This window comes from Pieris napi, chromosome 16 (assembly GCF_905475465.1).
Source record: "Pieris napi chromosome 16, ilPieNapi1.2, whole genome shotgun sequence".
NCBI classification, from domain to species: Eukaryota; Metazoa; Arthropoda; class Insecta; order Lepidoptera; family Pieridae; genus Pieris; species Pieris napi.
Window position 1 is genome coordinate 5,015,824 of NC_062249.1, and position 16,478 is coordinate 5,032,301.

Genomic DNA, 16,478 nt, shown 5'->3' on the forward strand with positions numbered 1-16,478 from the left:
ATAGTCTCAGTTATTTGAAATCACTTTGAATTATAGATAGTTATTATTTTCTATTAAAGACTTGCAATACTATGTATACTATATTCAATAAATCATAATTTTATTACTTTTAGCAATGCAGTATCTACAGGTTTCGGCCAGAAGCTAGTATATTAGTGCTATTGCTTATAATATACATCTTAATCTTATCTCTGAAAGATGAGCTTAATAGAACAATGATCGGGCCAAAAGCTAGATTTAAAAAAAATGGAGTTATCGATGAACATTTAAACACTTTTCATGTAGAGGCTTCGTAATAATAAAGTAAAATTAGTATTATAATAAGGCTTCATATACACGTCAAAAGACAGTCTGCGTAAATTTAATAAAATAATTTTTTTGAAAATTCTGGTTTAATATACCTATGCGAAAAAAAGGTTTTATTGAAACTTTTAAATTTACTACTCCTATATACAGAGTTTAATTGAATTTATCTTTTACTAGTCATAAATAGTTCTTACCGCGTACATAATATCCGTCCATCCCTCAAGTGTGATACATTGGAATACAGTGAGCATCGCATATCCAATATTGTCAAAATTGGTGATACCAAAATTAATCCCAACCCAATAGTCCTTGCATATCTGGCCCTCATCACAGTGGTTGCCAACATCAGCTTCCCGGGAACAAGGGGATGGTTCATCTACCATTTTTTCTGCAAGAATTTTTTTTTTTAATTTGTGTTAAAATTTAAAAATAAATACTGCAAAGTTAATTAGTAATTTGAGAATATTTTATTCAAGTACAACCATTCTGCTATTTATAAAAGCACTGTACGTCTAGAATCATGTTTTGTCTCCGACAAATTTTAATTAATAAAAACTTGAAAATAAAAAGATATGTTTATACTTAGTACTTACTAGTTTCATTATCAAAGCAGGTATCATGTAGAACCCCGGAAAACAGCTCCAAACCAATAATAGCATAGATAATGATCACAAAAAGAACGAGAAAAGCGATATGGAACAGAGGTACCATCGCCTTCAATATTGAATTTAAAACTATTTGGAGACCTGGAATGAAAATTGAATAATAAATAACAACAAACAAAAATTTTACTTGAAGCAGTTCGTCGTTACGAACTCATGCTTATAAAAAATGCTTCATCGTATTAATAAAGTAAAATTTGTGTTACTACCAATATAATTAATCAATTATACCAAATTATTTACTTATACAATTCATGACTTATAGAAATTAATTATATAAAAAACTATACTCACTTGGTACTCCCGACACTAATCGTAGCGGTCGTAGAACTCTGAAAGCTCTTAAGGCTTTTACGTCAAACAAATCCTTAGATATTACTTGTAAGAGCTGACTCACTATGCTGAAATCAATAATTTTTCACCTTTAGTATATTGCTTACCAGAAATCACTCTTTCTCTCTGTATGAAAAAGTATATAAAACATTTTCATTAGAATCATATCCAACGATTGATGAGAAAAAGTCTACTGTTGAGATCGATATCAAAAGCGGACAGTATAAGACAGGGATCCTCCAACGGTAAGAAAGTGTTGGTACTTATCGTATTAAGTTGTTGTCCTCCTTCATGGCAACTAGTAACTGAATTAATTATATCATCGCGAATAGCTTTCCAATGCCCGAGCTTTTACAAATGACTGACAAAATTACATACAAAAGGTATATAGCATGTAAATTCTAATCACAAAAGTTTCAGACTATAATACCCACAACTCCTAAACAAAGACAAAACATTTACTAGTCATATAGCTTTAAAGTATATTGCATTGTGTGTTAAGATTAGGTTAACCCATAAAAGGTCATAACGATGACCTCTTTCGACAATAACTCTAGGCTGTTGAATAAATTGGTATATTATAAAAAAAAATGTGTGCGTGTACTAGTGTACACACGTTAGAAGTGAAACTTCTTTATGACCTTATTTTTCGAAAAATTATCTATATGCAACTTTACAGAAATTGGTTATATAAAGTTTAATTTGATAGTTTATCAAAAGGCTTTTATTATCATAGACAGGAATACAAATAATACAATTATTTCATTTTACCTTATTACCACTAAGATTATTACAGAATTTCATAAATTGTAATAGAATTTTTAGTATCATAGTTATCGTTTTTGTTATTAATGGTTTAGAATCTCTTCGAATCAACCGTGGTAGGGATAAGAAAAAGACGCGCGTAACGGTCAAATGTGACGCGTAACCGTAACATGTGACGCGTAACCGAAAAATGTGACGCGTAACGAAAAAATGTTACACAAATTTTTTTTCCAACCCTGATAAAGAAGTTTCACTTCAATAATACACTATTTTTCTTCGTTTTTGTTATAACACTTGTTTGGTTTATCATCAAATTATATCTAAAATGATTTACCCAGCTCAAAGAGTCCTCTAACTACTAAGCTAAGCCTAATTTATACGCCTAATTAATCAGGATTGTCTTAGCGTATTTCATCCCTGACATGACTTGACATATCAAGATCCTATTTCGAATCCGTTTAAAGAGAACGAATTGAAATGTAACTGTTATTTGTCACAAAGAAACTTATACTTACCCTATAGTAACAATAGTAAAGTCCAAACTGTTCCAGGCGTTTCTCAGATAAGCTCCAGGATGCATCAAAAAGCCATACGCTATTATCTTCATCACACACTCTCCGGTAAAAATCGCCATGAAAACCCATTCTACCTTTTCCTATAATTATTTTTTAATAATAAGTAATTAATTGTATAAGTTTCTAGGAGTAGTTTAATTGTCTACTGATATGTTAAGGACGTTGATCATAGCAGCCGCGGATTTGTTAAATATGGATGGACTGCCCACGTATAAAACGTAAGCTTGCATTGCTGCGTGATTAAACAATCTTACAATGACATTAATATTTAAATTGCTTCATTGTTTATCGTTTATCAATTTACAATTATTTTCTTTCCTTAAAACGTAATCCACACCAAAATCGCCTTCTTAGACCATGCATGTATGGCTCAATTCCTTGGGACATTCAAAACTCCGACAGAACGTTTAAGTAGTTAAGTACCAATTTATTCCTATTTTCCTTATTTATATATTTATTATCGTTACACAATCGTGCAAATCAAGATGACAGTTCACGTAAGTCATCGTGGGTTAATTCAGCTTGGAGCTCGTTCCAGCGGCTTTTATAACTTACCACTTACTTACTTTACAGCTTACCGTCAAAAGGTTCTACCCCGGTAACGGTTATAATTTATGGAAACACACAGAGTCAACATTTATAAATCAACCTAATACCAATATAAACAAACTGCCAAAAAAGTACTTAACGTCGAGCAGTCGACATCACCTTGTGTCTTATAATAAATGAATTTTACATTAGGTACATTACCTAACCCCCCCATCAAAAGTTATCAACATAATATGTCGGCGATACGGCGACCTTGGTCTGTATTGCACTTGTGCAAGAAAATTATATGTAAAGTTACTACATATATTAAGGATATATGGTAGGGGAGCCCACGATGCTAAATGGGGATTTACTCGAGCGTCGTAGAGACCTATTGGGATGCAAAGCTTAGCTAAAAAGAAGAAAAAAATGTTATATGATAAATTCCTTTTCATCGGTGGGGGAAGCGGCTATAGATAGTTAAATATGTAAAAAAAAACTGTTGCATGGACATCCTCGAGCGCGTCAGATATTGATAGCATCTATGCCCTACGTATTTTTAATAATGTACGTATGTTAATCTGATCGTTTGCATGATGCGGGTGGTTGTATTTAAGGGTTGAAAATTAAAAAAAAAAATTTTTTATCGAGCGCGTCAGATTTTCTAAGGGAGTGTTAAGTGCACCAAAAAAAGCTCTCATTCACTAATCTGACGATTTCGATGGGACGCAAACCCACAGCCATTTTATTAATTTGCAAAAAAAAATCGCAATTTTGAAATACTCAAGCGCGTCAGATTAAGATATATGTGGTTCATCTTTATGTTCTAAACGTACTGTCTCATAATCTGACGATTATCTAGAGGGATTCGCCTGATCTGCCAAAAAAAAAATAGAAAAACGGTTCACCTAAAAGGCCATCCCTGCAACTACCCGCTAATTCCATTCCTGGGCGCTTAAAATTGATATTTTGAGCTCACTGAGTTCAAAGAAATAACATTTCTATGCATTTGAGCTCTCCCAGCTCGAAAGTCTGATAGAAGTTTCATAGAACACTATTTTTGGAATTTTCAAACCGCCATAACTTTTGAATGGATCAAGCAATTTTCACGCGGTTGGCGGCATTCAACGCAGTTTTATCATCCTCATAAGTAATTTTGCAATTTTAATTGATCGAACCACAAATTTCGGAGTAATCCCGAAAAAACACTTTTTCGGGTTTCTTTCGTGTACGATATCTCTCGAACGAATCAACCGCTTTTGACCAGCTTGGTGGCGATCGACGTGGTTTTTCAAGCTCAAAGGCGGATTAGTTTTTGAAATTGATCGATAAAGAAACCACTTTAAAAAAAAATATTTCTTATTTTTTTAAGATTTTTCAAAATTTCTCAAAATCTATCGGTCCGAATCGGTTCAAATTCACAGGAAATGTAATTTTGAGGGAAATATTTAGAACGCCGTTTAGTAGATTCCGATCGGTTTAAGGAAATGTAGGCATCACGCAGCTGCACGCATTTAACTTTATCGACGAATTTTTGTTATTTCGGCTTGCGGAAATCGTCAGATTATATATTTTTCATTATTCTTGAATTATTTCCTTCAAAATAAAAAAAAAATTAGCTACGCTCGAGAATGTCGAGATGACGTTTTTTTTTTACAACTTTGTTGCCCTCCCCTTTTTTTCCGACACTCTCAAATTGTCAGATTAGTGGAATATACACTTTTTAGGATGTAATTAACTCACCCTACCTTAATCTGACGCGCTCGGGAATTTCTGATGGTCAATTTTTTTTTACTAAACTGATCCTGTCTCCTTCACGTGCGGCTTTATATATGGGCCTCATATTTTGTGGAGGTACTTAACCGGGTACAAGGTATCCCCCTATATATTAATCTGCCGCGCTTTAGTAAATCCCGAAATCCCCTCTTGGGCTCCCCTACCAATACTTACTAAAATTTGATTTGTATTGTTCGTGTCACTGGCTGGGTATGGTGTGAATACGGCTAACGCAATGCAATTGGCGAAAATTGTAGTCAAAATCATATATTCAAACGGTCTGAAGTGTTTTTAGGAAATGTATTTAAAAAAATATAATATATCGTTGTTGTTAAAATTATTAAATAGGTGGTTTTAGTTATGCCCATTCCTAGTGCAATTCCTATATTTATTTTTCTTATAAACTACGACTTCCTCAATATCCTCTCAGGAGGCAAAAGTATTAATCATTTTTTTAAGGAAATTGAATGAATAAACTACTTTATCATACTTAAAGGGCATACGTATAAGGCTTAGCAGCACAGATCGGTTCAAAGATGGAGGGGATATAGACAAAATTAAATACACAAATACATGAATAACTTAAGTGTGTTAAAAAGGATACTTCCACTCCACGATGTCATAACAAAGTTTCCTCAAAGGATTATTGAGGGTGAGGCAGAAAAGACTCCTCTTAGGTCGTTCTGGTTGCGCCTTGCCTCGCGCTCTGGCCTGCTTCTTCTGTGGAACAGGCGGCTGGCCTGTGTCATCTCCTTCTGGTGTCGTTGGCTGGGCTTGGGTTTCCATTATAACCTGAAGCAGGTTTGGAATTTAGTCTAAAATTTGAAGGTAAAATTCGGAGTCGTCCGTGTGAAGAGCGTGTCTATTCATAAAAAGCAAGCAATGCACGAGCTCATTAAAGTTGTCGAACACAAACCCATAAGCAGTTTCTCATGACTTGTATTAACAAATTGTGTGATAAATAATCTTATTTGAAGATCATATTGCAATCTTTAGCTTTATATTTTGTAAAGTTAAATTTTTTTAACTTGACTAACAAAACAACTGAGCCACTGACAACTTTTTGAGTGTCGATAAAACATTAACTCAATGGATAATTATTTAAATTACTTTTATCTTTACTTGTCACTAAAGAACCAATTACGACGACGTTTTTTGATAGTTAACTGAGCATTTTGGTTCAGTCAATTACATTTTAAACGGCCTTTGGTTAATCACAGTCTCAAAAACGCGAAACGTCAGAATATCAAACTATGTACGGGAATCACGATACAATTAGTTTTTTTTTTTTAATGATGAAATAAACCAAATTAAAATTCGTTTATTTATACGACAACCAGAAGAGACCTACTCTCTGGTTTCTGTGTACGGAGATGAACGACGTTCAAACCTGAAAAACCAGGCTATCTAAGTAAAATTGCTTTTATAATTGTATGCACAAGAATTATCCAATTTATCACGAATAACGATTACACCATTTTTTTAAATCCAAGCCGTTCATCAAATTGTCCGGCTTATTTTTGATTAGAATTGAGCGGTAATAAAGCAGCCTAACCTAACCTGCTAGTAAAACTAAGGAGTAATTATTAATAAGAAGCATTTCGTCCGAAAATTCAAACAAGTCAAGTCCAGGTCAGCTGATCTACATGTTTACGTAGAGTGCGATGACCTCACCACACCTTTCCTTCGACATCTTGAAATGACTTGCGAAATATTTCACATATACATACATAATATAAAAACTAGGACCAGGATGTTTCAAAAGGCTAAATATTAAGTTCTAATAGTATAAGAATACTAGTCTAAAAACGTTGATTTAATACACGGATATTCGATTTAATTTTGTTTTGGTTTATTATGGAAAATTTGACCAGGATCTCTGGAATATTATACGTTGTATGTTAATCGAAGTAATAAGTACACATTATAATATATTTAGTAAATGCCTGTATAATATAAATTTGTGTATTATGAACTTCACACTCTCAAGTCACGTAGTCCTCTCGTAATTCGAAATTCAAACTTGTTCAATAACAACAAGCTCCAAAATGGCGGAGGTATTCGTAAAACGACGTCACGATTTTTACGACTCCGTCTCTCGTAAATCTATTAAGGCATCACAAACACCTTTTATTTTCGTTTTATTTACCCGATTGATGGTTTAATAATTTTATGTTTTGTTACGCAGATGTTTTGATTGCATCTCAAAGACGTAGGCGAGTTAATTTTTTATTTTGATTTAAATGTCTTATCACGTATTAGTTATACGAAGCTTATTGTTTCAATGTATGCACTATGTAAAAAACTGCTCAAGCAGTACATATTGTCTTAACAATATATGGCACACAGGCACAAGCACTGCACACATTGAAACAAATATAGATTTTAAGTTCATATAGCAAGCGGCTGGATGCGATGTCTTTGTACCCTTGGAGGATGGGACGGGCTTTGGTATGCTACTTGTGTGAACACGTTAGCCCCGTGTCACCTTCCTCGGACAAGCAGAAAAGCTGGTGCGGCCGCAGAACAGGCGAAAAATAATAAGCGGCTCAATAGAGGAGTCTTTCCTCCAACTATTTTGTTTCCTTTGAAGCAGACTCTTGGGCCGTGGGGTTTAAGTGCACGAAACTAATTAAAGATTTACAATGGCGCCTGTTAGATAGTACCGGTTACCACAGAGATGGTCCAGTCCTCGTTCAACGACTAAGTATCGCAATACAGCGAGGCAATGCCAGCATACGACATATGTTTCAAGATTATTATTATTTCTATGTAGGTTAAGAATATGGTAAAAACTGTATCTTATAGAAGCGTTTATCTAGTAAAGTAAAGTAAAGTAAAGTCAAGTCTAAAAACTATCAGCCGACCGACAGCCCGAATTTCACAAATGTTTCCTCAAGTTTTCGTATACGTCAATACGATAATGTTATCTTTCAGCAGCCCGGACGGATTTTCCATCAATTTGTAGATCTCTTCAAACGATGTAAGTTCATGGTAAGAACTAAGGTTAATTAAGCTATTTCATATAATTATATATTCTTATACGAATAAGATAGAGTATTCCTATATCGAACCATACACGACAGGACACTTATGCCTTTTCTTAAGGGTCGCATGAAGACGGTGGCATTGACAATACACCGGCTGCACGCGGGTTTTAACCAACCTTTCAATAATATTAATTTCCATCATGTGTACAACTCCATTTTACCACGCCACGGACTATTAAACAATTAGAAGTACTTATACAATCGCAACTACAGGTAATTTTAATTTCCATTTTAATATAAAATATACCTTTTTTTAAATTTTATTTGTATTGAAAAGTATTCAACAAGTTTTCCACTATATTTATTAGTTAGGTCATTAGTAGCAAAGTCGTAAAGTAATAAGTATCAGAAAATCGTAAAACGGACGTTATATTAATGGATACTCAATATAATGACAGAATTATTGCGATTTGCTACCCTGTTTATATGAGTGAATCTCGGAACATTTTCTATTAACTAAAAGTAAGGCGAAATTTAGAGTTAAGTAGCATTTAAGTCAAACACATAAATGAGTTTGACATCTAAAGGAATCATTTCTTACAATAAAGTTCACGAAAAAGAGTCTGCAACATGAATTACATTTTAGCCTATACAATAATTATGGCTAATAATTAATATTATTTTGAATTAATTTTCCACCACAGTAGTAAATAGCTTAAGCTATGGATAATTAACTTAAACTACTGTTTTGGCACTATGTCCGTGTGTCCGAGATACCGCACTTGCACTTATATTCACTACAAGACAGCTGAGAGGGACTTTATTTTTATGTTTATTATATTTTAGTTATTTATGTAAAACTTACCTTGACCCAAAAAAGTAAACAAACATGTTAAGTTATTGCAATTCAACTCAAAAATAATTGTATCATTAAAGTTTTTTACTTATATTCCAAAGTTGTAATACTAAAACGAGTTTGTTTGTTTGTTTGCTTTTTAAACTTTGATACGAAAGTTATGTGCAAAAAAAATTGCTAGGAATATTTATAGGAAAACATTTATCATGCTGTGTATTGTAATACAAAGTACGTACTCCTTATGTAAACTTTATTAAGTAATATCCATAAGCTGGTGAAAAAGCTTTTTTGTGTTGGTATCACGCTGTGAATACCAGTGGGGAGCGGACTGAGTTGTTTATACAAAATACATTGAATTTTCTGGGTTTCTCTATTTATACAAGTTAGCGGGGGAAAGAAAGACAAAATCAATCATTTTATGTCTCGCCAAACGGCTTGAAGTATTTGTAGTCCCGTAAACCTGACTATATATAGTCTCTGCAATTACAAGTTCGAATTAGGGATTTTATATTGGATGTTCTTGAGAAAGGATAATTGACAAACGGACAGGAAGTTCATCTGATGCGGCCCATGGACAGTCTCAATGCCAGAGCGCTCGCGAGTGCGTTGCTGGTATTTTAAGAATTGGTACGCTCTTTTCTTGAAGGACGATAAATCGAATTAATTCGGAAATACTTCAGTGGGCAGCTGATTCCACATTGTGGTGGTTCGCGGCACTGCCTTAAAAACGCTCAGTTGTGTAACGATGGGCGTCAAGGTGATCAGGTGGAACTTCTGGCTCAACGTTAGAGAGGATAAAACAATTCAGACACAACAATTAGCTACTTTTGGAATAAAAATGATGGCTACTGAGAGAAACTAGTGCAACATATCATCTCAATGAAATTTTACCTATTAATTTTAGTATAGTATCAAAGTGATGAGTTCCACGAACGAGGTTAGATCATATCTCGAAACACACAAATTGGATACTTCGGCTATTAAGATTTTATCTATGGAGTGGCTGAATACTTGAAAATATAGTTTCGAAAATATATCATATACATAAATATTCAATGCTGTCTTTTTCGTAATAGAAAGAGATTATAGGACATGCAGTTAAAAAACTTAAATAAGACTGATATATTTTTTTTGAATGTGGGAGTAGACAAATTAATCTTAATAGATAGTAACAAAAGTCGAAATAAGTCATAACTCCAAAAAGTTAAAGTACACAAAGCTAATTACATTTTAAAAATAATTAATAATCAAAATACGTACACGTTTATAACAAGGTACTATAAAAAAGTTGATTGATTATTATTTAAAAAAAAATTATAAAATGTAGGTATAATATTTATACAGCTTTAGATTTAAGCATTTGACGAAATAGATTAAATACATAAATTGCAATTAGGAAGAGTATTATAACTAAGCAATAGCAAATAATTAACAATGCAATATTGCTTAACGTATACAAATTACATACGATTACGATTGTTATTCATAAAATATGTATAATACTGTAATGAATAAATATCACAGAAATATAAACTTGTATCGATTTAAAAACTGTTTATATGTGAAATAAATAGGTAATGGTTAATATTTTTGCCTTGACTCGGTGACACACGCCCTGTAGGCGCCGGTAGTCTATAACTCCAAATATCGATAGCGATTGCACAACACAGATGTTGAGTGATCAACATTGTAATTGCATTCAAAAATATCGAAAATATCGTTATTGATCGTTGCCAAGTACCAGCGCTTTTAATATTTTGTTACAGCCCTGCGATTCTGTAAATCACTTCTCGATCATCACTTTTCGAACTCACACAGCGGTTTTCGCAGAGGCGGTCGCACTGAAATCAGTCGTGAAGCAGTCATTTTATGATTTGGCATTCTGATAAACAATAAACTACAAGCTCCCACCTTTTCATTCATTCTTTACATTTCCATAGATTTCTGTAGCTATTTCATAATAAAATTAATAAATCAGGGATATCTACAATGTTTCATGATCATTTGTCAAGGTGTTTTAATCAGTATCCTGTGCCTGAAACACGTCGTCGACTTATTGGGTCTTAACCGGTTTTGTGCATGTTTTCTTTCACCGTTCCAGCGAATGTTTAATGCGAATGTTTAAGGTCCACAGACGGGAATCGAACCTACGACCTCTGGGATGAGTGTGGCACGCTGAAGCCACTAGGCCAACACTGCTCATTGTGGCTGCTTTACGGTACTTCATACTACAGTCTAAAATCTGTATAAAATTTTCAATCATATTACAATGGTAAAGTTCAATACACCAAAGTTTATAAATACCATTCAAATACCGGACTGAAATAGTCAATGATTCTCAATGATTTGAGTAGCACTTGTGTTCAAAGGAAAATTTCGATAGGCCCAATGTTGTAGAGTGGGTTAAGGCTATAAAAAAACGTTATTTACGTTTTATTAATGAGAAATATTTTGTCAGTGATTTTAACAAGTTTTTGTACTAAATTCATTCCCTTTCTCATAAAGGCTATACCACCAATACTAATATTTAAATTTAGAATAGTATAGCTAGATTATTACTGCCAGTAAATGGTTAAAATATCGCTACGAAATCGTACACTACTCTTATAGCGTGGATAAACGTTGCTTATAATTTTTCTTGCACCCGAAACAATTTTTATTACAACGTTGTAACAATGAGCTGAAATTCTTCAGAATGTATGTTTCAACTACAACAATTATATGTTGATTATTATAAAACAGCTACTTGGTTTCCTTTTCTACACTTTATATTAAGTCACAGGTTTTGTTTTTATATTGTTGTACATATAACTTAGATACAGTCTTGCGTGTCTTGAAAAACTTCCTGATCACTAAGATGTTTTACGAGTTAGAAGTATTGCGTCCCTAAATCTTCTACAGTATTTAACGGACTATCAAATAGGAATTCAAACAAACAGACATCTGACATACGCAACGTGTTTAGACAATGTAATAAAACATTAATAGACAGATGTTATTTCGGTACGCATTAGGCAGACACGTCTAATGGGAAGACTGTATCATTTTACTAAAATAAAAAATATAATTTCAATAATCTGATAATATCGCTAGATTACAGTACCAGCAGATATTATAGATATATAATTGAGTGAAGGTAAAATATTTGTAATTTTGTACGAGGAATGTGTTCCAAAATGACAGCAAACCGCAGTAAAGCAAGGTCTTTGCCCCATAAACATTTCACGAAATAATTACATTTCTTTTAGATTGTTATTTAACTGTTATGTGTTAAAACTGACGATATATTTAATTTTTAATATTTAAAAGTTTGTTAGTCTGTGGGAAACGGTACGATTTTTAGCTTGTTATTTGAAGTTTTACAAGAAGAATTCTTGGTAAAACATTTTATTTTGGAAGGAATTTAATTAGGAATTATATTAAAATAATAACTTTAATAACTTTTTTGAAAAAACAAACTCTAAATGTTGTTTCTATAATTATTCCAAGTAATTGATTATTATTCATTACTTGTCTTCACATATATATTTAGTTTATGGGTAATTATTAGTTTAAGATTTTTTGTTTAAAAACTTAAGATTAGAATATTCTTTAATTATTTTAGCAACATATTGAAATTTCATTCATCATATATATATGTATATGCCAAACTTTGGTATAACTAAAATTATTAATAAGTACCGTGACATTAAAATGACATTTGCTACGACAACCACGGGCTACGATGTCATACAGATAATTGTGCTACAATATGTCTACGCGGAACGGCATTGAGATGTATAACGAACCGTGAGATTGGAAAATCATATATTAGATTTTGCATATTAAAAATAAATTAAAACACTACTAAAACAAAATTTGACCAGGTGCCTAGAATACCGCCAGTTCTTAATTCAAATTAGCAGAACGGATAAGAAGAACTGGCAAGAAAAACGTTTTGTTTTAACAAACGTTTAGCGTTTAATGGTCACTAATTTACAAATACCAGCTACACTTATAAATATAGTCAAATAAACAATGCTTACCATGAAAAAGCAATACTCGAGGACAAATTAGGGAATGTTTTCCCAGTATCAGTCATTAGAACGGATCAATACACGCTATTATGAGATTGATAAGATAAACAGCGACATTCAATGCAGCCAAGCTCAATGTATCGTAATAAAATCATTATGAAAATTCAATCTTTAGAATTCATAGAATGTTTTGTTCCGTAAGGTGATTGATATGATATACCTTATATTAAACAAATTCGATTGACCCACTTATCATTTGTGCCGTATATAAATATTCATCCTTATATATCGTTCACTTGAATAATTATTGTGATTGCGAAAATTAAGTATTTATATATTAGAGAAACAGATAGATTATAGTAGAATCAGAAAAAAAAGTAAAAATGTTCAGATAGAATATTGTACGCTAAAATAGTTTCACTGAAAGAAAATGAATATACAAACATAACAAGTAGACAATGTAATATTTAAGATACTTAAGACGACTATATATATATAGGTACTTCCGTAAGACGTCATAGCATTGTAATAAATTACTGGGATTCATTAGAAATATTTTCTAAAACGAGGATAAACATCTACATACGGTTTGTGAACCTTGTTTCCTCACTTAGACTCTCAATAGGTCCGTTGTGCGTAAAACATCTATGATCTACATACATGCTCACTAGTTTCAGCCTTGCGATTCTGTAACTATAAACTACAAGCTATCTCCTTCCGACTGCTTTGATTTGAGGGCGACCGCCGCTGTGAAAACCGCTGTTAGAGTTCGAAAAGTCAGTTACAGAATCGCAAGGCTGGCCTTTTCGGAGGACCGCTTATACATTGTTGCATGTAAGGACGTCTAACACGGTACTACCACGGACGGTCATTTAGACTCGCCTCCGACGTTTATAATTATCGTGATAAATGATTGGATCTGGTTATATTAAATACACTCAATAATTTGTATGCAATTTCGTTCTTAAATCAAATTATGAACTCACAAAGTTACTCGTTTTTTTAATGTGTAATGGGCGCTACGGATATCAAGATATCGAAATTGGGCCGTGCTTAGATGACGTCATTTTGTTAGGGGTACTAATGCCAGGCAATTATTTACGAATTATTGAACTGTGTACCTACTGAAAGTACTGTCTTTACATTTCTTTCATCCATTATATTTATATTATAGTGAAAATTGTCAGAGTGCTTTTTATAATAAAGGTGTAATCATCATATAAGGTGTTTATTTTTTCCCTTTCAGAGGCCCTTTCATCTTTAAACACTTTATCAATAACAACATTTTCACTATCGATTCAAAACTTTGTACATTCACTCACAGTATTAAGCAACATCTTCTCAACCTGTCCTATGCTGAAGCGGAAAGTATTCTTCTTTGCAGCGTTTAATTATAAAATTGTAAGCGTTATGTAGAATTTATGACGGCAGTAAAATCATTAATATGTCAAATAGAAGAGACTAGCTGCCCACAGGGAAACCTGGTGTAGGGGCTAATGCACTTTCTCGTTTCTTTTCTATGTGTATGTAAATGTTTGAGAAGATCCGAATAAAGTTATTAAAAATGTTGTCACTGCGCGTTGTTTATAGATGAGATAAGCAATCTCATTTCGTAAACATTACCTATGATTAATGTCTGTCTCTTATTGAGGTTGCCCTCTTAGATTAGGGTTGCCAGTAGATAGTTTTTACAATGTTTAAAATTGAAGCTAAAGAAGGCTCATCTTATATTTATCTAGAATCAGTCGGGATAGATATGTTAACCCCATGCCCCAATAGAGTTGGAACTCAATATAGTTAAAATTAAAGTAATTTAATTGCAATTTTTTCTATTCAACTATAGCTTACTGAAATAAAACTATAGAAGAATTCTACTATAAAAATATCGACTTCTTCATTTTCTTAATATTGGCAACCCTACAGTTTTCTCAATAAATATTCATCAAACATCACAAAAGATGCCATCACGCAACCTTATTACAAATATTTTGATATTCCGTCTGTCAGCTCGTATTAAATATTAAGTTTCGCCCAGTTTCATTCCTCTGTAATTCAGAGAGCGTACAAAGAAATTCATACTGACAATGTATGTATCTCGAGGACAGCAAGTTTACCACGTAAAAGCAATCTCGACATTATATGAATTAAAATAGATAACCAGATGCCCACTGAAGTATGTCGGAACCATTTCGAATAAGGGTCTTTCAAGAAAGAGCGTACCAATTCTTAAAGGGCCGGCAACGCGAGCCCTCTGGCATTGGTGACATCCATGGGCGGTATTACTTATCATCAGATGAGCCTCCTGCACGTTTGCGCCCTGTTCTATATAAAAAAACAGGCTTTCGTTGTTAGAAGACTTCATTAGCGAGTGCCAATCGTTAAGGAGAAGAATCGATAAAAGTCGTGAGGTTAGCTTGCAGTTTCTAAGCTGTCAATCTTATATTAATTTATACAGCTAATAGCTCTATAAATTAATATACCCTTTACCGGCCCTTCTTTTTTCATTTAGAAGTTTTGACATATTTAATAGTCTCGAGACCATTGTTTACGCTTTAGTCTTCAAGCGGTAAATTTTTATAACCATAATAATTAATTAGTATCTTAGTTTTGATATCATTATAGATAAATAAATTTAACCACCTTTATCATTACAATGAGTAGTTAAGAGCCAAAATAAATAGTTTTGCTAATAGCTAAAATTGTTACTGATTATCGTGAAGTAATATTTAAGAGATTTAATATTGGGAAATTTTGTATATATTATGTATATTATTATCTTGTATCTGTGTTGCCATTTTCCTTTATATACACAAAATACAAATAAATGTCCGTCAAAATGCAAAGTATTTATACCTTTACATAACATAATAGCAAAGGTAGTATAATATTTGACAAGTACGTCATCAAGCTGCTTGAGGCAATTTTTGTTACAGCGGATCCGAACCGAGAACCACAAAAACATAGTGAACCACAGAGACTTTGTATTGTAAAATTAAAATTAATTAAAAAAAATCCCATATGGAAACTTAACTTTAACTAGGTATATATAATAGATACACATTTTTATGTATGCAAAAAATAATATTATTCTTAAAAAATCGTTCATTCTTACCGTTTATTTTCGCAATCAATCCAGAAAATAGCATCAACACGTCATTTTCACTTAACACAAAAAATAATTAAACTAGTCCAACATTTACAGTGTTGAAATTAGAAAAATGCCCGCCAAAACGATTGTTCGAGGTCACTGATATGTCACCGAAATAAGACGAGCTTTCAGTGCGCACAATTTGAGGCTAAAATACTATTTTTGACATTTTACACGCATAGGTAGTCCTGCCACTAAAAAAACCTCTTTTCGAAAAACCTTTTTGTCACTTTGTCTATGATAGATTAGAATGGAATGCTGGTTGAAAATTATGTTTTATTTTTAAAAAGCGCTGGGCGCGCGTCCGCGGCAAGCGAAGCTCGAAATTCGAATTTAGGTTAGAATCGCGGGATTGCGTCACGCACACATGCGCACTGGTTTACGTGCAAAGGTTAAGCGTTTCCCGCCTGGCATTTTCATGAAATATATTTTGAGAGCTCTGAAAGCTTACGATAAGAAATTATCGCAATTCTAGCCAGGTTAATCAATGCCATATATTTTATTTAAAATAATTATCTACACT

At 33.0% G+C, this 16,478-nt stretch overlaps 1 protein-coding gene across 7 annotated transcripts in view; it reads right to left on the reverse strand.

Moving 5' to 3' along the window:
- The window catches only part of LOC125057063 (muscle calcium channel subunit alpha-1-like), a 48,657-nt gene extending 32,356 nt beyond the window's left edge, over positions 1-16,301 (reverse strand). For 4 of the 7 annotated variants that reach the window (XR_007118163.1, XM_047660511.1, XM_047660512.1 and 1 more), the window contains exons 1-7: positions 15,920-16,301; positions 5,550-5,737; positions 5,120-5,225; positions 2,582-2,721; positions 1,263-1,369; positions 900-1,052; positions 501-694 (exon numbers count right to left, since the gene is read on the reverse strand). Coding sequence is in view for 6 of the 7 variants with exons in the window: in XM_047660511.1 (XP_047516467.1) it covers positions 501-694; positions 900-1,052; positions 1,263-1,369; positions 2,582-2,721; positions 5,120-5,225; positions 5,550-5,731 (882 nt within the window). In the remaining variant the exon portion in view is untranslated. The remainder of the gene's footprint in view (positions 1-500; positions 695-899; positions 1,053-1,262; positions 1,370-2,581; positions 2,722-5,119; positions 5,226-5,549; positions 5,738-15,919) is intronic. The other 3 variants (XM_047660513.1, XM_047660514.1, XM_047660510.1) reach the window with 1 other exon arrangement.
- Positions 16,302-16,478: the final 177 nt, after the last annotated feature.